General features: G+C 48.5%; 2 protein-coding genes across 7 annotated transcripts in view; one reads left to right on the forward strand and one right to left on the reverse strand.

The window, feature by feature from the left end:
- The window catches only part of LOC309857895 (uncharacterized protein), a 105946-nt gene extending 92124 nt beyond the window's left edge, over window positions 1-13822 (reverse strand). For 2 of the 5 annotated variants that reach the window (XM_082750617.1, XM_082750615.1), the window contains exons 1-5: window positions 13785-13822; window positions 13199-13300; window positions 13057-13098; window positions 4689-4748; window positions 3588-3728 (exon numbers count right to left, since the gene is read on the reverse strand). In XM_082750617.1, coding sequence (XP_082606743.1) covers window positions 3588-3728; window positions 4689-4748; window positions 13057-13098; window positions 13199-13238 — 283 coding nt within the window. In that variant the 5' untranslated portion in view covers window positions 13239-13300; window positions 13785-13822. The other 3 variants (XM_082750616.1, XM_082750619.1, XM_082750618.1) reach the window with 3 other exon arrangements.
- A 218-nt stretch (window positions 13823-14040) lies between these two features.
- LOC309857890 (uncharacterized protein) lies at window positions 14041-22552 on the forward strand. Of its 2 annotated transcripts, XM_082750609.1 has the most exons (6): window positions 14041-14098; window positions 16029-16160; window positions 17644-17714; window positions 18165-18189; window positions 20009-20082; window positions 20779-22552. In XM_082750609.1, exons 1-6 carry the CDS (start codon window positions 14071-14073, stop codon window positions 21034-21036), a joined length of 588 nt encoding a protein of 195 aa, XP_082606735.1. In that variant the 5' UTR covers window positions 14041-14070; the 3' UTR covers window positions 21037-22552. The 2 variants fall into 2 exon arrangements, with proteins under 2 accessions (XP_082606735.1, XP_082606736.1); XM_082750610.1 differs by lacking the exons at window positions 17644-17714; window positions 18165-18189.
- Window positions 22553-23266: the final 714 nt, after the last annotated feature.

The raw sequence follows: 23266 nt of genomic DNA on the forward strand, positions 1-23266 counted from the left end.
AACTCTCAGATGTTTGTCTCACAACTTTCAAAATTCTTCTTTCCCCTAATGCCTCTCTACCAGTTTCTCTTCTCCCTTTTTCAAGCCACCCTCTCTCCCACCCTCCCTTCCTTCCGTCCTTCCTTCCTTCTCTGCATGATCTTTTCGTTCTTTGTATTCCTTCCTCCCTCCCCCTCTTTCCTTTTCTCCTTCTGTTCTGTTAGTCCCCACACAGCACTTCAGTACTTTTTCACCTAGTGTTCTGGGACTCACTCTTTGTGTACAAGACCCAGGAGCTCACGGCAATTCGTTCCCTAATAAAGGATGAAGGGAGACCCACACGGGGGCATCTCAAAGGTCGGCTTCTCTGCAAGTCAACGGGAAGCTTCAGGGTCATGAACCCTGGCCTTCCACACTAGAGCTGGACACGGGCTACGCTAAGCATTCCCCACAATCTCCTGTCTTCCAAGACCCTGAGCATATGGGCTGTCCCACCAGAAACCTGAAGAGTTTCATTTCTCGGCTGAAATGGGCCTCGAGCCAAGCCGCCGCCCGAGTGTCTGGAAAAGTCACTGGCTTCAGCACGACTCACGGGTATATAGTCTTTGAAACAGAAACATCAAAAATTTAATCAGCAGTTGACGTGGGTTTGATGCTACCATGCAGAAAGATCTAAATGAATTCCGGAAAGGAACAAGGCACGCGACTACAAGTGGCCTACAGGGGTAGACGCAGCGACCATTCCTGAAGGGAGGGGCTGGAACGCATTCCTTGAGTCAAGAAGGGAGGAACGTGAGGGAGCGATCCTGCCACAGCCCCTCGTGTTCTGGCCACTAGCAGAGGGTTCACACTGCACAGGAACCCGGGCAATGCTGGAGCACAGCACGGGAGAGGTCTCACGTGCCTCACTCACACCAGGTGTGCTGTGTCCTGGGAAGACAAGCCTTGTATTTGCTGACAATGTGGAAGAGCCTTCAGCCATGGGTCCCTGGTGCCAGGGACATCAGAGCTCGTTCATCCTGGATCGCAGCACACCCATCTACCCAGTGTGGGAGAGCCTTTAGTCGGGGCTCTAAGCTCGGGAGACACGAGAGAACTCACCCTTCCGAGGAACGGAGACATGATACACATGGGGGGAACAACTCCAGGGCAGTGCTCACCTCTGTACACAGTAAGACCACTGGAGACGCCCCTCACGGATGGAAAGAAGGTGGGGGACCCTTGTTTCAGAGAGCTCTGCTCTTCTTCCTGCCCAGGAACTCACACGGGGTAGAAGCCATGTGCTGGGATTGCTGCACAAGAGCTCACAGCAACATACATCCCTTCGAGGCCATGGGCAAGTTCCCACAGACAGAAACCGGTTGAATGTCATCTTCAGGGGAAAGCATTTAGGCCAGCCACACCCTTAGCCAGCATCCGAGGATCCACATCGGCGGCAACCCCAACAAATGCGGTCAATGTGGAAGAGCCGTTGGTTACAGCTCTCACATATGGAGACACCAGACAACTCAGAGCGGAGAAACCTGTGTCTGTCACCACTGGGGCCCCGCCTGTACCCAGAGCGCCGCGCCCACCTTGCTCACCGCCACAGAAACCACACAGTACAAACCCTTGTCTCCCGTCACTGAGGCAGAGCCTTCACCCAGAAGTGGACCCTTTCCCAACACCAGAGAACTCACATGGGGAGAGCCACTAGCGCGATATCCTGGTGGAAGAAGCTTCAGGTGGGGTTCATGCCTGAGGCTCCCGCTACCATCTCAGAGTGTGCTTCACCCCTCACACGGGAGCGAAGGTGCAGACACCCCTGGGACGCCCTGCATCATGGCTGTGGCTGAATGCCGAGGACATCCCATATGGGAATCCCATTCCTCACGGAGCCAACCCAGGAAGGACCGGAGAGGATTCGCACACAGGAAAATCCTCCCGGTCTGATGAGCAAAGGAATGGGCTCAGCTATCCCTTCTTCCCTAGCCAGCAATGACACCCTCACACCGAGGAATCACTGATCCCAACACAAGGAAGGGAAATTCTTCCCTGGACACTCCCATCAGAGAATCACTGGGCAACTACCTCCTAAGGAATTCCTCGGGGTGACTCTGAGATACAAACTCAGACACTGCAAACACATATAACGGGGCCCCATTCTGAGGGATGCGGAATGCGCTATTCCAGTAACCAATAGCTAGAAATCAAGCACACCTGCTCTGATCCAGGAGTACTTCCATAAAGGCCAGTCTCACCAAACAGGCGGCGTCTCACAACCGTGCACAAAATGCCAAGTAAGAACAGGGGATTTCTCCTTCAGGAGCTCTCACAACAGACACAGGTACTGTCCCTTGGTAGGAAGTGGGATCACGGGAAGTAACACTGCCTGGGATCCATGAGAACATCAAGTCGAGGGGGAACTCAGAGTCTCAGAACACAAGGTGATAGAAGTATGTTCACAAAAACATGAACCTATCGATGTATATAGATCGCAAGGATGAATGGCCACAAGATTCAAAAAACACATGGTTTGTGATCTACCTCTCATGTGTCCTTAATTCTACTAATATTGTCCTCACAAAGCGCAAAGGATTTAAAAAATAATTGCATGCTTAGAAATATATCTACTTCACTTACTGGAGATCGACAGAGCTAGCGAGGGAGCAAGAACACCCGGGGTCCGGCAGCGGAGAAGAGAAAGAAAGGTGCCCAATACAGGGCTTGATCCCCCAGGATCCAGGGATCCTGACCTCAGCCAAGGGCAGATGCTTACCCAACTGCGCCACCCGGGGGCTGGCAAATTAATTTCATCTTTTACAAAGATGCTCTTCTGGAAGACAGGGCACCAAAACCTCCACAGTTCAGCCTCAGGCAATGAGGGCTTCCTCCCTGTCTATGAGAACATGGAAGCCAAAGGTTTTTCTCCACCACCAAGAAGAGCTACTTATCTCTGGGCCTGAGAGGGTGTACAACCACTGCAGATGTGGAAATACTCCCCGATTCAGTAGATTTTGAACAGGAAGGCGTTCTTACAGTCCCTTCCATAAAGACAAAGCCTGTCCAGGAATGCCTGCGAAGTTCTTTCAGTTAAGGGACCAGCTTTTGGCTTTGGGTCAGGTTAAGTTATCAGGGTTATGGGACTGAGCCCCGTGTCAGGCTATGGAAGGCATGTGGAGCCTGCTGAAGGGTCGCTCTCATCCCCTGCAACACCCACTCCGCTGCAAAAAAAAAAAAAAAAAAAAAAACACGAGGAGATGCCTGGGATTCTTTGCTCTAGATGAATGGCCCAATAAAGCAAGGGTGGGCAGAAAGTCGATCATCAAGAGAATATCTATTTATAAGGTCAGGCTGCAATAACTCAGGACTCTGCTAAAAGGGGCAACCTGGAGTTCAGAAGTCTTGTGTGGGGCAGGGACTTGCAGAACCTTCTCCACATGTGCCACTAAGTCATCTTCCCCAAGCAGCCGACTCTAGACATTCTGGTTAACGGTACATCTCCATGTTAATCGACAAGAAGAGGCTCTCTTTGCCTCCGGAAGAAAGACAGAAGCCGGCACGAAAGACACCCAAGTCAAGGCCTGAATCTCAACCCAGGTGGGAGGTTCAGAACCAAGACAACTTACCACTGCGATGCACGTGCACCAGGGAGATGACAGTGGTCACACTCCTGGACGTGCTGCACTTCCACCTGCACTGAAGAGACAGAGGCCAGACGCTTTGGATGCTGCCCAGCAGGCCACGTCCCCTGAGCCTCGAAGCACCACCTGTAAAAACAAGGAGAGCATTCAGTCGAGGTCTCAGGACCCGCACGTGGGGAGACACAGAGTCACCCATGACGGAAGCAGGCCCCTCCGTCCCAGCAGGGAGTGCAGGTTCAAGGAGGCCAAAACCACCGGGCCCCGCCATCTGTCAAAGTCTTAGCATTGCTGCTGGAAGGCCTTCCCCTAAAGCATGCTTGGCGAATTGCCTGCCAGGAGTTCCATGAGGCTGATAAGGGCCTCTGGTCTTTCCTTGCTAAGACATGCCTCTCATGCGCCCTGGTACTCAACAACAACAACAACAAAAAACCACGACTGACTACCTTCCTCTTCCACAACAACCCTTCCACTTCAGGGTCGTGGCTATGGCAGAGTTCACACTGTGCGCATTTTGCCCTGATAAACGCCAACCCTCCAATAAAGCACAGAGCAGAGAGTCAGGCTTGAGCACGCTGGTGACCTGGCCGGCTGCCTCCCTCCCTCCCTCCCTCCCTGGCTCCAGTCCTTTCCTATAAGCATCTGCCTGGGCCCTGGGACTCTGGCTGTGCCCAGGTGCCCCGGGCCCTGGGTACAGGCCGTCAAAAGGCAGTTGACGGGCTACAGACTCCAGCCAGCCAGCCCTGTGCTCCCCTCAACCCAACCACCGTGGTGACCAATGTGGGCCCAGATGCCAGATCCAACTGCAGCCCCCGCCTTCCTGCTCAAACACAGGGTCGCCCCCGAAGCAAGGCACATCGGCCCCAAATAACCTGCCCCTCTGCCCCCACCTCACTGGGCTGAATATCCCCTGGGGACAGAAGCCCCAGAAGACAACACAACCTCCATTCCAGGCAGCGCATTTCACTCGTCCTCAGGTCTTGCATAGGTTGTCTGATGGGTCCATTAAAACCCGCCTACGTTATGGCCCGCGTGCTGCTCTGATGTGAGGAACCCTTCACCACCCCAGAGTTTGAAAGGTCACCTCACCCATTTCGGAGGGCTGTCCCAGTGACCACGCCCACTTCTCCTGCCAGCCTGGGACTCTGCCTGCAGAAAAAGAACAAGAAAGAACAAGAGTTGGTGATAATGTGAAGAAAAAGGAACCTTGTGTACTGATGCTGGGGATGAAAACTGGTGCAGCCATTATGGAAAACAATGTGGGGGATCCGCAAAAATTTAAAAATAGAACTGTCATATGTTCCAGTAATTCCATTACTGGGTATTTACTCAAACAAAATGAAAACATTTGAAAAGATACGTTTATATTGCAGCACTATTAACAGTAGGCAAGATATGGAAGAGCCCGTCAACAGATGAGTGGATAAAAATGACGTGGTGTATATAGAGATATATAGAGATATCTAATAGACTAGTACTTGGCCAGAGAAAAGAATGAAATCTTAACATTTGCAGCAACATGGATAAATCTAGAGGGTACACTACTAAATGAAATAGGTCAAAGAAAGACAAATATCCTATGATTTCAATCATATGTGAAAGTTAAGAAACAAAACAAAGCATAAAAGAGACCCAAAAAAAGAGACTCACAAATATAGAGAACAAACTGGTGATTGCTAGAGGGAAGGTGGGTGGAAAGAGGGCATGAGACAATGAGGGTGTGTCATTTGAAAAGAAAGACAAAACTCTATCTGAAGTCAATATTATTGTCTATGTAGAAAACCTCAAATATCTTATAAAAAGAAAAAAAAAACTATTGGAAGTAATGAGGAAATACCAAAACATCATAGGATACAAGGTCAATATAAAAAAGTCAACTATTTTCCTATATCTGAATAAAGAACTGAATTCCAAATTTTCAAATGAAAAAACTACTATTTACAATACACCCCTAAAAAGGGTACTCAAGTATAAAACCTAACACAATACATATATACAGGAAGACAAAACTGATGGAAGAAATCAAAGATCTAAATACATGGAGATAGAGCTCGTATTCATCGGAAGCAAGACTCAATATGGCTAAGACGTCAATTCTTTCCAACTTAATCGATAAATTCAATGAAATCCAAATAAAACCTCACAGTTCTTTTGCAGATAATGACAAGAAGATTCTGAAGTTTACACAGAAAGGCAAAAGATCTAGAAGAGCCAACACACTGGACACCTGGGTGGCTCAGGTGGTTGAGCATTTGCCTTCAGCTCAGGTCATGATCCCACAGTCCTGGGATGAAGTCCCGAGTCAGGCTCCTTGCTCAGAGGGGAGCCTGCTTCTCCCTCTGCCCTCTCTGCCTGTGACATCCGCTCTTTGTGCTCTCTCTGCCAAATAAATAACATCTTTTTAAAAAGTTTTAAAAAAACAGAATAGCCAACACAACGTGGAGGAAAAATGAGAATTCACATCACCTGGTCTTGAGACTAACTATAAAGCTACTAGCCACCAAGACAGTGTGTTAGTGATGAGACAGACACACAGATCAACAGAACAGATTACAAGGACCAGGAATAGAGCTACCAAAATAAAGTCAAACATTTTTTGACAAAGGCACAAAGGGAATAAAAGGAGAAAAAATAGTCTTTCAACAAATGGTGCTCGAACAACTGAACACTCATGCAAAAGAAATGAAACTAGACACAGACCTTACACAAGTATTAACTAAAAATGAATCAGAGGGCACCTGGGTGGCTCAGTAGGTTAAGCCGCTGCCTTCGGCTCAGGTCATGATCTCAGGGTCCTGGGATCGAGTCCCGCATCGGGCTCTCTGCTCAGCAGGGAGCCTGCTTCCCTTCCTCTCACTCTGCCTGCCTCTCCGTCTACTTGTGATTTCTCTCTGTCAAATAAAGAAATAAAATCTTAAAAAAAATAAAAAATAAAAATGAATCAGAGATCTAAATGTAAAAATACAAGAATAAAGAATACAGGAGAAAAATCTCTAGGACACTGGTTTGGGTGATGGGTTTTTAGATTCAACAGCAAAAGCACAGTCCACGGGGAAAAGCATGCGTTGGATATTATTTAAAATAAAGTCTTCTGCTCTGGGAAAGACATTTTTAAGAAAATGAAAGGATAAGGCACAGACAGGGAGAAAATATTTGGAACACAGATATCTAATAAAGGCTTTGTGTCCAACATCACAAAAGAGCTCTTAATGACTCAATAATAAGAAAAGAAATGACCAAATGAAAAATATGCAAAAGATTTGAACAAACTCTTCACCAAAGATATCAGGATAGCAAATAAATACACAAACAGATCGATGCTCCACATCACCTCAGTGGGAATATGCAGACACCATGACACAGGTACTGGAATGGTTACATCAAAAATAATGACAGTGCCAATTTCAGGTCCAGAATCAGAACAACAAGATTCTGATTCGTAGTTGGTAGGAACAAAAACTGATACAGCAACTTTGTAGAAATAGTTTGGCAATTTCTTGCGAAGGTAAACATACATACATACATACATACATACATAACCAACACAGCAATTTCACACCCTGTGTTTTTGAAAACTTATGTTTTAAAACCTACATGTGAATATTTCTAGCACCTTAATTCAAATGGTCCCAAACTGGGAGAATCAAGCATCCATGGGTTAACCACTCTGAAATCATGTATGTGTATTCTAAAATTGAACTATCAAATAAATGAAATTCCGATGTCAGCTGGATTCTCACTGTTAGTGCAGGAGATTACAGACAAGCAAGGAGAGAAGGTTAGAATATTCCATCTGGTAATGCTTACAACAGTGTGAATACTTAGCTTACTATAGATACAGATGGTGACATACTAAAATATTTATAGACACGTGTATATACATGAGTGAGTATACACATATTCCCTGTTCAGTTAGCTGAGAGTGTCTTTGAGCAATGACTTAACAGTCACAACAGACACAACTAGTTCCCCAATCTTGATTTCTCATACTATGCTCCAATGAAAAGAACCAGAACTACTTAGGGGGAAAAAATGGCTAATTCTACGGCAGGAAAGACATAAGATGTACCTGGAAAATCTACTGCCACAGAGTAAGGTAGAAATACTCAAACAATAACCGGGTATGTCAATAGACACAGGAACCATCAGGATGTGCTTTTTAAAAAATTTATTTACTTGTTTTTGAGAAAGTAGGAAAAGGAGAGAAAGCATAAGCAGCAGGGAGGAACACAGGGAGAGAGAGAATTTCTCTTTATTTATTTATTTATTTATTTATTTATTTGATAGGCAGAGATCACAAGTAGTCAGAGAGGCCGGCAGAGAGAGAGGGGGAAGCAGGCTCCCTGCTGAGCAGAGAGGCCGATGTGGGGCTCGATCCCATGATCCCGGGATGACGACATGAGCCGAAGGCAGAGGTTTTTACCCACTGAGCCACCCAGGAACCCTGAGAGAGAGAATTTCAAGCAGGCCCCACATTAAGCAAAGAGCTCAACGTGGGGCTGGATCCCAGGACCCTGAGATCATGACCTGAGCTAAAATCAAGAGTCAGACACACAACCAACTCAGCCACCCAGGTGCCACTAGAAGATGCTTTACTAACCAACCTGGAACAACTTGAGCAACCAAAGGAACAAGGTATCATTGTACTAGAACCAAAATATAAAATAACTACCCATGAATTCGTGCTGATATAAATGGATTAGTAAATAGGAAAGAACAGAAAATTCTCCTGTGCAGAATTCCTGATAATTTATGTACATAATTGTGTAGCTACTCCAACAGGAAGGAGGTATAGTGTAAGTGGTATAGTGTAACTGCCCACTTCCTTCCGAGGAGTACAGCATGAGGACAGAGAAAACAAAGTAATAAGTCATGTCCAGAGCACTAACCCTTGATATGATAAGACCAAAGGACATTTTATCTCTGTGGTCTTCCTCCAAGAAACTCGTAACCTCAGTCTAATCATGAAAACAACAGCAGAGAATTCCCAATTGAGGGGCATTCTACAAAACACCTAACTGTACTCCTCAAAACTGCCCAGGTTATCAAAAACGAGGGCAGTCGGGGCGCCTGGGTGGCTCAGTGGGTTAAGCCACTGCCTTCGGCTTGGGTCACGATCTCAGCGTCCCGGTATCGGGCCACGCATCGAGCTCTTTGCTCACCAGGGAGCCTGCTTCCTTCTCTCTCTCTGCCTGCCTCTCTGCCTACCTGTGATCTCTCTCTGTCAAGTAAATAAATAAAATCTTAAAAAAAAAAAAAAAGAAAAGATATTTAAAAAAAAACAACAACAACAACAAGGAAAGTCTGAGAAATTGTCACAGCCAAGGGGAGCCTAAACAAACGACAAAGTGAAAGGTGGCATTCTGAAACAAAATACCTGCATGGGGGAGAAAACACCAGGGTCAACTATCAAAAGACAAATCACATCCCATAAAATAATAGTTTACAACCCATATAATGGACAAGCACTAGTATCGCTAATCTAAAAGAGCTAGACATTCAAAAAGAAGAAAAACAAAAAAAGCCACAAACCTAAGAGCAAAATGGGCAAAATATGAACAGAGGGTTCACAGAAACGTAAATACACCTTTCAGATACATGAAAAAATACTTAACCTCACTCATACTTAAGAAGCTTACAGAGATAAACTTCATAAAATGCCATGTTTCTCTTTCCACTACCAAAATTCCAGAAGTTGAAGCACATGTTCTATGGGGGAAGCTGTGGACAAACAAGCACGGATGCAGTTTCGATGGGAGTGACACAAAATGATACCACAATCCTGAATGATCGAGTTATCAATTCTATGCACCCGTTGACCTGGCAGCACACTTCTAGGAATTTATCGGATAGAAAAAACCTATATGTACAAGGTCATTCACTAGAACATGGTTTGTAATAGCAAAAGGTTTGAAATAGTGCATAACTAATAATAACCAGTTAACTAACTATGGAACGTCCATGCTTGATTACTGTGCACTTATAACAAAGAAACAATCCGTGTTCTGTTTAGATACAGATATCTACAGCAGGAGGACCATAACTCCAGTTTGTCTGGGACTGTCCCGATATAGCCAGTTGTCCCATTATAACTTTATGGAACCTCTTTCATTCTCAGTGGAAGTGTCTCAGTTGAGATGAAAAATGTCACCCTTCCTAGAGGGAACATCACTTAACCTTTAACCATGTTATTACTAATTCAGAAGTATTTTATTAAAAAGAGAGAGAGAGAGAGAGAGAGAAGACCAGTCAGGGAAAAACACAGACTGAAGAAAAGCAGTGAGCCAAGGATGGTTGAGCAACAAACCCAAGGAGAGGCAACGTCTGGGGCAAAAGGGAAAGACAACTTTGTGAGGAACAGTAAGGGGATGTATCAGAGTTAAGAAAGGAAAGCTAGCAGGCAGGTGTCAGAAACAACAGAGACTGAGGGTTATGCTGCAGGATGGTCAAGTAAGACAAAGCCAAAAACTGGATTTGACTACAATTAGGTAGCCTTTTCCAGAGCTGACTCAGCTGAATGTCGAAGAAGCAAAAATGCATTCATGAAGTTGAAATATGAATGAGAAATGCAGAAACCAAAGCCGGAACAGGCGGCTATTCAAGCTAGAGATGTGAACAAGCGGACACACAAACACTTAGGGAGAGTCATCTGGAGGACGCGTGGTCCCTCCATTCCACCAGATCTTCAAAGTCCTATTCCTGGATCAAGCAGGACCATGAGAGGGCTGTCCACTCAGACCTCAATTGTTCGGTCCCCTGAAAAGCATCCATACACTTCTAGCACAATGCTGTGTCTACCAGATATGATTATAGGCTATTTTAGTGTTGTTATTGGGAAAATCAAAGGAAGTTTTACAACTTGCACAACTCTGTGAAATTAAGAGTCCTGCTTCTCATTCTACCAACTGTTCTTTGAATTTGCTTGATATACTTGATTCACCTCCCTTCAAGTAATTCTTGCCAATTTCTATCTTTTCGGTTTTATTTTTAAGATTTTATTTATTCATTTGACAGACAGAGATCACAAGTAGGCAGAGAGGCAGGCACAGAGAGAGAGGGAAGCAGGCTCCCTGCTGATCTGAGAGCTCGATGTGGAGCTCTATCCCAGGACCCTGGGATCATGACCTGAGCCAAAGGCAGGGGCTTTAACCCACTGAGCCACCCAGGAGCCCCTCTATTTTTTTGTTTAAAAAATATGAATCCTTTCAAATTTTAGAAAACTCATTTTAAAACAAAGTGGAATCAGGTAACGTGATGCCCCCAGCTTTATTTTTGTGTTTCAACATTTCCTTAGCGATTCGGGTTCTCTTCCGATTCCATACAAATTTTAGGATTCGTTGCTCCAGCTCTTTGAGGAATACCAGTGCAATTTTGATCGGAATGGCATTAAAAGTATATATTGCTCTAGGCAGTATAGACATTTTAACAATATTTATTCTTCCGATCCAAGAGCATGGAATGGTCTTCCATCATTGTGTGTCTTCTTCAATTTCTTTCATGAGTGTTCTGTAGTTCCTCGAGTACAGATCCTTTACCTCTTTGGTTAGGTTTATTCCCAGGTATCTTATGGTTCTTGGTGCTATCGTAAATGGAATCGATTCTCTAATTTCCCTTTCTGTATTTTCATTGTTAGTGTATAAGAAAGCCACTGATTTCTGCACATTGACTTTGTATCCTGACACATTGCTGAATTGCTCTATGAGTTCTAGTAGTTTGGGGGTGGAGTCTTTTGGGTTTTCCATATAAAGAATCATGTCATCTGCGAAGAGAGAGAGTTTGACTTCTTCATGACCAATTTGGATACCTTTTATTTCTCTTTGTTGTCTGATTGCTATTGCTAGGACTTCTAATACTATGTTGAACAAGAGTGGTGAAAGTGGGCAATCCTTGTCTTGTTCCTGATCTCAACGGGAAGGCTGCATGGTACTGGCATAAAAACAGACACATAGACTGTGGAACAGAGTAGAGAGCCCAGCTATGGACCCTCAATCCTATGGTCAATTAATCTTCGACAAAACAGGAAAAAATATACAGTGGGAAAAAGACAGTCTCTTCAATAAATGGTGCTGGGAAAACTGGACAGCTATATGTAGAAGAATAAAATGCGACCATTCTCTTACACCGTACACAAAGATAAACTCAAAATGGATAAAAGACCTCAACGTGAAACAGGAATCCATCAGAATCCTAGAGGAGAACATAGGCAGTAATCTCTTCGGTATCAGCCACAGCAACTTCTTTCAAGATATGTCTCCAAAGGCAAAGGAAACTAAAGCGAAAATAAACTTTTGGGACTTCATCAAAATCAAAAGCTTCTGCACAGCAAAGGAAACCGTCAAAAAAACAAAGAGGCAACCCACGGAATGGGAGAAGATATTTGCAAATGACAGTACAGACAAAAGGTTGATATCCAGGATCTATAATGAACTCCTCAAACTCAACACACACGAAACAGGCCAACATATCAAAAAATGGGAAGAAGATATGAACAGACACTTCTCCAATCAAGACATACAAATGGCTATCAGACACATGAAAAAATGTTCATCATCATTAGCCCTCAGGGAGATCCAAATTAAAACCCCATTGAGATATCACCTTACACCAGTTAGAATAGCCAAAATTAACAAAACAGGAAACAACATGTGTTGGAGAGGATGTGGAGAAAGGGGAACGAACCCTCTTCCACTGTTGGTGGGAATGCAAGTTGGTGCAGCCTCTTTGGAGAACAGTGTGGAGATTCCTCATGAAATTAAAAATAGAACTTCCCTATGACCCTGCCATTGCACTCCTGGGTATTTACCCCAAGGATACAGATGTCGTGAAAAGAAGGGCCATCTGTACCCCAATGTTTATAGCAGCAAGGGCCACGGTCGCCAAACTGTGGAAAGAACCAAGATGCCCCTCAACGGATGAGTGGATAAAAAAGATGTGGTCCATATACACTATGGAGTATTATGCCTCCATCAGAAAGGATGAATACCCAACTTTTGTAGCAACATGGACGGGACTGGAAGAGATTGTGCTGAGTGAAAAAAGTCAAGCAGAGAGAGTCAACTATCATATGGTTTCACTTATTTGTGGAGCATAACAAATATCATGGAGGAAAAGGGGTGTTAGAGAGGAGAAGGGAGTTGGGGTAAATTGGAAGAGGAGATGGATCATGAGAGACTATGGACTCTGAAAAACAATCTGAGGGGTTTGAAGTGGCGGGGGGGTGGGAGGTGGGGGTACCAGGTGGTGGGTATTATAGAGGGCACGGATTGCATGGAGCACTGGGTGTGGTGAAAAAATAATGAATACTGTTTTGCTGAAAATAAATAAATTGAAAAAATTTTTTTAAAAATAAATTAAAAATAAAACCCTGTCACAGACCCCCCCCCAAATAAATGAATAAATAAATAATGAATAAGTAAATAAATAAAACAAAGTGGAAATAAACAAACAAAAAGCTCACCTGGGATGTGTTTCTTTTCTGCTCTGAGTCGAGGAGGGAGAGCTGAGGAAGAAGGAAGGAAGAAGGAAGTTAGAAGAGACTTGGCCTGCCTTGCAGTTCCTGGATTCACCTGCCTACGCAGCGCCACATACAAGATACTTACATGCCCATGTGTGGCTCCGACAGATGTTGAGCTTAGACATGATACTCTTCACTGAGTGAATGTAAACAATTGTTCCTTCTGGATTTATTATCAATTTAGGTTCTGTGACACAGAAAAATTAAAAACATGAGAAGATGAGTTGAACATTTACCAGTAACCTAAAGGAGGAAACACTATGGCCTTTTCAGAACTGATGTGGGAAAAATTAAAAATTAAAAATCTCAAGCCACATTGTTATTCTGTTTTCCTGTGAACACTATTAATCCCCTGAGGTCAGAAAATCCAAGAAACTCTGGAAAAAAGAGATGGGGGTGTCGAAGCCAAGGTAAAAAAATAAATGTTTAATGTTGGTTTCTTACAACTTTCAAAAGGTCATTAAATAAGAAACTATCTTTGACTTAATTAAACTATCTATGACTTAACCCACTGAGCCACCCAAGAACTCCTGGAGAGACTTTGTGAAACAATCTCGTATAAACAGAGGAGTTTTCCAGAGTAGCAGATAGGAAAATGAACGTTTCAGTCTCCTAGGTGCCCTCAGGAGTCTCCTCTTCTGGATGTCCAAAAATGCAGGTAGTTAACATACAGCGCAGTATTGCGTTCTGCAGTACAACTCGGGGACTCATCACTTCTCTCCACCACTCAGTGCTGACCACAAGTGCCTTTCTCAATGCCTATCATCTAACGACTCCTCTCCAACCCACTTCCCTCCATGACCCCACAGAAGTGTGCAGGGATGCCTTCACCCTCAGAGTTCTGTCATGAGCCATCGCCACGGTGACCTGATGACACGCGTCCATCCTTCCGTTTCAACTGTCACTCTGTGAGCCGAGGTTGTGGCGGTTTGGTGAGCGGCTGTAGAAGTCCCCACGATGGGGAATCTTAACTGCTGTTGTACGGGTATGTGCCTATCGATTTTCTCAATTCTCTTCTCTCGAGCTGGTTGCCTCCCTTTCACAGAGACAGGCTTCTTCCCTTTGGCTTTTCCGCTCAACCCTCTGATTCCTCCACCCGGTTCGATGCCTGTGCTTGTTCGTTTGTCTGGGTGATTTCGCTAGGATTTCGTGGGGAAGCTGCCATCCTTAAAGTACTTCTACGTTCAGAAAACCATACTCTTTCTGAATACCCATTTCGGACACAGTCCTAAAGGGACAACACACAGGTCACACGCCACACTGCTGTCCCCGGATCAGGAGAACCTTGGTGCGACCCAGGCACCACATTTGAGGGGGAGGAATTGCCGGTCACCTCTTCCCGATGGACACGACAAAATCGGAGAGGAAGGGTCAGCGGTCGAAATGCAGCTGTTTTTAGAAGGAGAGACACTGGAAGATAGCGGGGTGGTCTCATGGGTTGATGTGCAGGGTTTCACGGGCCGTCTGCTTGATGCCGGGGAGTGCACGGGAACGGGCTGTGCCACCGGGTGGGTGGACAGAACACACGGCAGTTGCACAGTGGACTGTCTGCTGGTCTCAAAGGTACTGCTGGGCTGGGTTCTCCAGGCCCGGCCTAGGGAGGGAGACAGGAGACTGTCCGCTTAACCTACAGTCTCCAGAGGGGATCAAGAGACCTGAGAGTAGACAGGGGATGCTGGCAAAAATGAGAGAGTAGGGAGGGACTCACGCCAGCCAGGGTAGCCTCACTTCCATCCAGGCTCCTCAGAGCAGTCCGCATGGCAAGAGCGGGCCCCTCAGCATCATCCGTCTCCTTCCTGAAACCAACCACCCCACATGGCCAGCCCACATGGCCACCTCCATGATCGTTCGTACCATCGACTGCTCCTCGGGACTGGCGAGCTCAAGGCAAGCGTGTTCTTGGTGGGGTCAAAGTGTAACCTGTGGGAGCGGAAGGCAAGCGAGTTCTCGACGGGGTCCTATGTGACCGTTGGGAGTCTGAATCACCTTGGGAGCCAAGCAGAACCCCAGGAGCCGTGGGCTGCAACTGGCCTTCAGGACAGCCTTGGCGACTGGGCTGACCTTGCAGAGAGGTGAGGGAACGTGGCCCATGCTACCCGTTCCTGGTCCTTCACTAGGGCCCCACTGGGCAGAAACCACCACATAGTTGATGTCAGGGCCCCAAACACAGATGTGAGTGAGGACTGAGGCTGGTCTCGTGGCCCTCGCTCTCCCCTACAGAAACACTGGCACAGAGGAATTTCAGATTGTGAGGGCAGCTCTTGGTTCAGGGCTTCAGGACCTTTCCTCAGGGGCCGTGGGTTGGTGTCAGGGGCGGGGGGGATCTCTGGCCACAGGGAAACAACAACATCCCTGTCCCAGATCAATCCTTCATCGGGGCCCTCCACTGTCCTCCACTGTGGCTTCAACCACAGCCAGCCATCTAGCTGAGTCCCTAGGCGGTCCCTTCCTCAACACCTGCGGAGCGGCTGGGCAGCATCCAGTCCTCCCCTAGGTCCCAGGTGCTCCTTAGACTCAATCACTTGGGACACCGTGGCGGCACACTAACGTCTAGGCCGGAGGGCAAGGAAGCGGGCACAGAGGGTTCTGGGGAACACTCTCGGGTAGGTGTGGCTGCTCAATGGCTGTGACTGAGGACATCACGCGTGCTCACGGCACTCTGTTGCGTTTCTGTCCTGTCTCTGCTCCATACAAGCCGTTGCCCACAGAACCTGTGGGTGTGGGAGGGGGCTGAATTCAGAGCACAGCACATGGTGACCTCTTCCTAAGTCCCACCTGGAGGGAGGAATGCCTGCTGGGCACCTGGCGAGTAGGGGCAGGAGACGGATGGACCAGAAGGAAAGGATGTCCAATCCCCCTATGGGCTCCTGACGACAAGGTGCCGACACTGTTCTCTATTTCTGTGCGTCTCCCAGAGTTCTGTGGGGAGTGTTTCCTCGACGATGTGGAGACGCCCCCACCCACGCCCCTCCCTCCACGAGGACCCAAGAAGAGAGTGCGGTTCTCCTTCCATGATGAGGTGTACATCATCAAGGACACCAAGGAAGGTACGTTGGGGATTGACTCATTACGTAGATTGGAGACACATTCTGTCGTTCACTAGCACATACATAACCGAAGCCTTTAAAACTGCTGAGACACATTGTCCTCTGATTTCACTGGTAGCCATTTCCCTCTATGCCGTCCGTCCGTCCCCTTTTACGTCCACGGGTCATGATGAGATCCTCATTCAAACTGGACCCAAGGGGCACAGGAAAAAAGTGTCTACTAGCTGAAGGGATAGATCTTAGGTCGTTCTGGAACACACAGGTCCCTACAGGTCTCCCCAGGAAACATGGTTCTTAGATGTGTAGGAAGGAAGAGACTATGTTTTCCGCTGAACAGAAAAATGGGCCAGAATACGACAGGAGGTTTCACGATGCCCCCCCCCCTTCACTTCCGCCCATTAGCCACATCTTACATGGGTGTGCTACGTATCTTCAAAGGAACAAAACGACCTCGCCACATTTGGGGAACTGAAGTACCCAGTACATTCCACGTGGTTACCGTTCTACAAATGGGGCCAATGCCTTCGGTGACGTCTTCTCATTTTGGAAACACAGAAATCTGCGCACTAATGTCTCACACAGCGGGGTTCCCAATAGCCCCAGACAGGCACTGCCCCCAAATCCATCACGGGAGGAAAGAACACATTCAATGGCATCCATACGCATCATGGAGTGCAATTCAGGCGCAAGAAGAAACAAAGGTTTCCAATATTTTACGAAACAGATGGGCCCTGGAAACCTAACACGCATTTTGAAAGCAAGCACACAAGGAAAGAGGTACATTACACGATCCCAGGCTTTGAGGACACTCCAGTAGGGACATTCGTAGACCCAGAAAGTGGAAGGGACGGTGCAGGGAGGAAACGGGGAGGGCCGGTCATGTCGTCACGGGTACAGAGGGGCCAGGGGATAGGATGGCAACGTTCTCCCCATAGATGGCAGTGCGGTCTACAAAGCATCACGGATGTCAGCACTGTCACCGAACGGACGCGTACTAACAAATACAACCGTCCCCAGTACTTAGATTCCATCACCGAAAAACCCACTACTCCAAGGCACGACAGAGGAGCGATAGGGTCCCACAGCAGAGGTGCAGGGGAGACAGCTGAACAGGCCCCATGACCAGCTGAAGAAGTGGCAAGCTGGCTTGGCTTCACAGTGGGCAGGAAGGCTCAGGGGACTGCGCCCTGAAACCCAGGGTGCCTTGAGTGTTTCCCAGACAGACGCTGAGAGTTCCCACTGATGACATCCCCTCCGTTAGAAAGCCAAGGCCCCATTTCCCTTTTCCATCCTGCTCCCCTCCTCTGTGTTTTGTGTACAGCACTGTGTACTGTCTCCACCACTGTGTCCAACACAGGCCTTGCGTGGTCACCCTTCACGTCCATTCCCTCTGGCCCCGCATCCACATCCAGCAGACTTAACTCCCCGAGTCATTCCTGAGTAGTGCAGCCAATGTCCTGACAGCTCCTCTCTGTTTTCCTAGACCGGGTGGAGGGACAGTCCAAGCACCTTCCTAGGGGCTGGAAAAAGGAAGGTCCCCCAACTCTCCCTGAGGTAAGCTCACCTCTCTTTCTCAGAGACATAAATGGTGCTTCCTTGATTTCTTCCATCAGTGGAGTTTGATGAACATCGGGCACTTTACCTCCCAGGGGAAGGGGGCAGCAGCCTCCCCTCATAGAAGAATGCTGGGTCTGACCTCTTACGCACAGTGGACCCAAAAAGGGTGATGACACAGGACAGCCTCAGTTACAAACTCCATGGGATCAAACACAAGGTTTCTGCTTGAAAGAGAACGTTCTGTCTGTTGATCAGAATGGACTTCGGAGATTGAATGATGCTCCAGCATCATTCAAACGGTCCTCCTGAACTCGGGTGGGGGGACATGGACTCAACCACGGGACCTCATCCAATTAACTGCCTGAAGTCCTCCCCAAACCAAAGAGCTGGCCCAACAGAGGACAGGATGCTGGGATCCTCACTGTGTTTCCTTTTCCCCAATCGCAGGTAGACGCTGGGAGCAAGGACAGCTGTACGTATTTAAGAGCATCGGGCTCTGGGGAGGAAATCTAGAGTACAAAGAAGCCTGCCCCCTGATTCTGGGTTCCAACAAGGAACGGGGGGTGGGGGATACTGACCGAGACTGTCCGGTGAGGCACGGTCACCACGTCGAACAGGGCCTGGAAGAACTCGTACATAGGGAAGGGCTGATCTGTGTGCACGTGGGATGAAGGCCCTGTGTGCGTGGGGGTGTGCGTGGGGGTGTGCAGGTGTGTGTATGTGTCCCCATGCGTTATGCTTGGGAACGTGATTGTGTGCCTTTCCCAGGAGATCTTTCTCACACTTCCACCACAGTCACAGTGCCCCCCTTCCAAAACACTCTCATCACCCTGGCACACTTGACATACTCCTTCCCCTACCCACCACAGCTGTACCTGGAGGACATTTCCCTTTGATTTCCTGAGACGGGCATGGTGCAGAGATGAAGGGACCAAACCCTTGACCTCCTACTTGGAAAGCCAAGATTGGAGCTCAGGTTCCAATCTGAAAGTTGCTCTGGCCTACCCACCTGTGTTAGTCCCTCAGCCAGGGGGGGTCATGATGTACCATGGGTGCTAGCTAGCAAAGGGCCATAAGCATCTGTGCACACAGCCAAATACCTAGATTCTATGATGGTCCCCCACAGGACCCAACATGACACAGTGGCTTCCATGGACACAGAAGCCAGGGCAAGCTTAGAAGCCCACGTTCAAGATTACAGCCTGGTCCCTGGAGTCAAGTGCACAGAGAAAAGCCACATCCTCGTGCTCAAGCCCACATGGCTGGAAAGCGTGTGGACCCGTGGAGGACAGAACAGGGCAACATCAGTCATAGCCGGTCTCAGTGTGTACACACGACCGACCAATGGCAGAAAAGCATCACGGAGGGAACTGACTGTACTTGATAAGATTTCCCTAAGCCTCAGGAAGGTTCAGATTCTCTAAGCACACACTCAAATACCACTAGCCAATAGGAAAGCAAGGTCAAGCTTGGGTGGAAGCTTTACACGCAACATCCCCGGAGCAAATCTCCTGCAAAGCAGGCCGACAGCCTATCAACACACACTCCAACAAGACTCCACTGTGTAAGCAACTTTCCACTGGTCAGAACACCTGGGAGGGTTCGGACAGCCACTGTCTTTACGGGAAACACGCACAACACACACACACACACACACACACACACACACACACACACGGGACAGCTCAAGAACAGTGGAAGGATTCTATCACACTCATCGACGGTGATGGCTGTTTACAGAAGCTAAGATGTCCGTGCTCTCCAGTGTTGCACATGGCATTTTCTGAAGACAAAGAAAGGATGAGTGAAGCAAACTACTAGGCTCCTTTCCTGAGGGTTGAATGCAGCCTGGCAAGTGAGGCTGCTTTTTAGGCCGTGCAAAATCTTACAGAGACGTGATGCATATAGTCGCAGCAGGTGGGGATCTTGGGCCCAGAGCTGATGTCCAAAGCAGCAGCGTGGGACGCCTTAGTGGCACGTCAGTCAGGAGAGGTTATGGGACTCGGTCCTCACACAGAAGCCAGCTTAGGCTTCCCATGTACTGGACTGGCTATTTGGCTTTGATCGGGCTCACTTTAGCTAGAAAGACAAGAACCCTCTTCGCATTTCCTCCCTGCTCCTCTCCCATCCCTTCCCCTCTGCACCAAGGACAAGGCCCGGCAGCAGTGCCGCCCGTACCTCCTACGCTCCCCCACGCGCACACTCCCCTCCTGTCCTCATCCATCCAAAATCCCCGCCTACTTCCTGAGCAGCCTCACCAGTGTCCTCACGGTGCCTCTGTATCCTCCTAGCTCTCCACGATGACCTGATGGAAGAGCTACTACCCACTTTGAGGGCTGAGGAGGAAACTCCGACTCTCCCTCAGGTAAACTCATTGTTCCTCAACTTTTTATTTATTTAAGACAGAAAGAGAAGGAGAGAGAGAGAGACAGACAGACAAACAGACCGAGTGCGCACGAGAGCGCAAGCAGGGGGAGTAGCAGAGGGAGAGGAAGAAGCAGGCTCCCCTTTTCAAGCAGGGTGCCCAATGTGGGCCTCCATCCCAGGACCCTAGGATCAAGTCCTGAGCTGAAGGCAGAAGCTTCAATGTATGAACCGTTGGGTCACCTCGCTAAAGTCATTTTGTGCTTCTGAGGGACAGCCAGTGTTTGATTTCTCTTTCCATGAACATCTGAGCATGGACATGCCAGAGGGGAGAGACAATGTCCTTGGTGCTGAGAGCCTGCCATGTGGTTATACCATTAATGGACAGCGGATTGAGACGGGCACTGAGAAAACATCACCATCATTGCTTAGGCAATGGATGGTCGTGAGCATTTTCCACCAGGTCATTCTGTCTATGGGAAATGGCTTTGGAATGAGTTGCTGAAGAAAATGGACGGGGGAGTTTTGACATAACAAGCCGGAGCCTTTTCGGGAGGTCATTTCCTCCTCCTCTGGATCATAGACTCAATGACCGCATCCCATCTAGCTTGCTTACGACACACACCAAGGGCACAGAGATGTGTGCACACGGTGTGCACAGGGTGCGGGGATCCTCACTGGGTTTCCCTTTCTCCAGCTGCAGGAGGCGGTCACCGGATATGGCCCATATGCCTATTCCCCCATCACTCCCTTTAGGGAGACAGATGTAGCTGAAGATCAAGGTAGGGCTTTCTCTCCTCCTTTGGTCTGGAGAGCTTCCCCCCTTCTGAGTTCCTCCCGGGAACGGAAGCTGGGGCGGACTGAACAAACGGAGTGTCCTGCAGAAAACCAGGACCCTGTGCTACAGTCCCTGGAAACCAGTAGGTCATGCGGGCGGTGTGCTTGGTGCGTCTGAGGGTTGGGGCTTGTTTTCGCGTGGGTCGATGCGACGGGACCGGGCATGTGGGTGTGCGGACTCCGTCGAGTTTCACCAGAAGACATCTCCCACTGAATGGACTTGACGGCACGGGTCAAAGTTTCAAAGCCAAACCTCCTTCATCCCCGCTGCACACACCCCCCCTAGGACACCACATTCCTCCCTGACCCCAGCTCCACCTGGAGGGTTGCTCAGGATTCCCTTTCCTCAGACAGGGATGGGGAGAAAGGAAGGGGCCCACATCTGTCCTAGCTCGGGACGTTCCTAAGACAGGGTCAAAACACAAAGGAATCAGAAGCTACTTTAGTCGACCCAGACATCACCACCAGCCTTACAAAAACGCTCCCATCTTGAACGCACAGAGGGAAGGCTCACTGGCAAATGGCAATAGCCAGGAAAGCTTCATCATTAGCTCGGGGCCCGATCCGACTTCCTGACAATCTGCTACATGGCCAGGTTAGAGAGTGCCCTTCTCTCGCCTGGCCTCCGCTCTCTCGTGAACTTGCCTGGTCCTGACTGGGGGAGGTGGGTCCCGGGAAACTGGGTCCCGCGGACTCCAAGGACACACCCACATGTCACAGGCAAGGAAGACTGGGAAGAATCAGCACTTTGTGGATGGGGACTCTGTTGGAATGGTCAGATGTCAGTACGTAGAAATCCTGGGTCTTTGGTTTTCCTGACCCTGCATGACTCAGGGACAAATAGAAACCTCTAGGGTACTTGTGCTTGCATTGAATGCAACCCTGCCACACAGCATTCCTCTGCAGAAATACAATCTCCTAGTAGAGGTGAGAGATAGGTGGGAGCGGCCACGAATCGGTCTTGACAATGACCACGACACAGTCGCTGGTTGGAAGAGCTTGCCCGTCAGTACAACGGACCGTGTGTCTTAGTGTTTACCCACTTTCGGCTTGAAGAGGTCACCCTGATTCCATTCCCTGTAGCTCGAGTTCAGAGTCAGTATTTCTCCCTCCGTTCCTGCTCCTTGCCCTGACCTCTCTCGATGCAGCAGCAGCTTACTCAGTCCATACCCACGCAACCCAACGTCGCCATACACTCCCGGGCACGCCCACCCCAAGCGAAACTCCCTGAGCTCTTCCTACCGAGCCCCACCATTGGACTGACCATTCTGTGGATCTCTCCCTAGCTTGGCTGGATGGACAGGCGGGTGAACGTTCAACAGGAACGACAGAGGAAGACGCCCCGTTTTACACCAGAGTGGTACGCTGGCCTTTCTTTGGGGGAGACACAAAATTCTTCTGGCTTTTTAAATCAAGGTCACATAAAAAACAATCTCAGCGTGCACAATTGAAAGGGTAGGGAGAAGTTTGAGAGAGAATCTGTTACCAAATGCTACCTAACCCCGAAGGCATTGCAGGGGGGCTGGGACAACCACAGCATGATCACCTACCATCTGGAGGAGAGGGAGCTTTAGTACGGGTAGCAGCTATTCCTCCTTGGCACCTATTTTGTCCAGTGGGACCCGGCACGTGGGACCTCTAGGAAGACTGGGCACATCTGTGGAGAACTCATTTTGCTCTTGGGGCTCACGGGCCTCTAGCACCCTTCCCCATCTGGCTTCCTCTGGTGCCCCAGGGAACAAAAGAGCCATGCAAACAGGACAAAGCCTGATTTGATGTTCATACTGTTTTCTATTCTGAAATCACAGGTGTCCCTGCTGGAAGGGGATGGCGGTAAGTATTCTGTACTCTAGAGTCACTCACTTGTTTGCAACAACCTGGAAAAGGGCCAAGGTCGGGGCTTCGTCGCAGCCACGATGAGAACCACCCTGATTCCAGGTCTGGCGGAATGAGAAGAAGGGTCAGGGTAACAGAAAGGGATTTCCTGGGGAAAGACCCGTGGCTTCATGGCCCTGTCCCCGGAAACTACTGCGCTGCTCTTAGGTGGTGCAGGTTTGGGGGCAGGCAGTAGGTGTGCCTTGGAGATGGACTATTTCACAGCTACTCCAGGCCCTGTAGCTCCAACAGGAGGCAGAGTTTCTATTCACATCCCTGCTCCTCTCCAGGACCTTTCGTCCTCCATCCAGGAAGGGCCCACTGCAGCTCAGTCCATACTGATGAGCTCCCCACCTCCACACACATGTCCACACGTGCACGCCAAGCAAAGCTCCCCGAGCGATTCCCAAAGAGTCCCATAGGGGTCCCGACATTCTCTGTGTGTATCCACCCAGATCCCCTGGCTAGCCTGT

This window comes from Mustela nivalis, assembly GCF_964662115.1.
Source record: "Mustela nivalis genome assembly, contig: HAP1_SCAFFOLD_1508, whole genome shotgun sequence".
Classification (NCBI taxonomy): Eukaryota; Metazoa; Chordata; class Mammalia; order Carnivora; family Mustelidae; genus Mustela; species Mustela nivalis.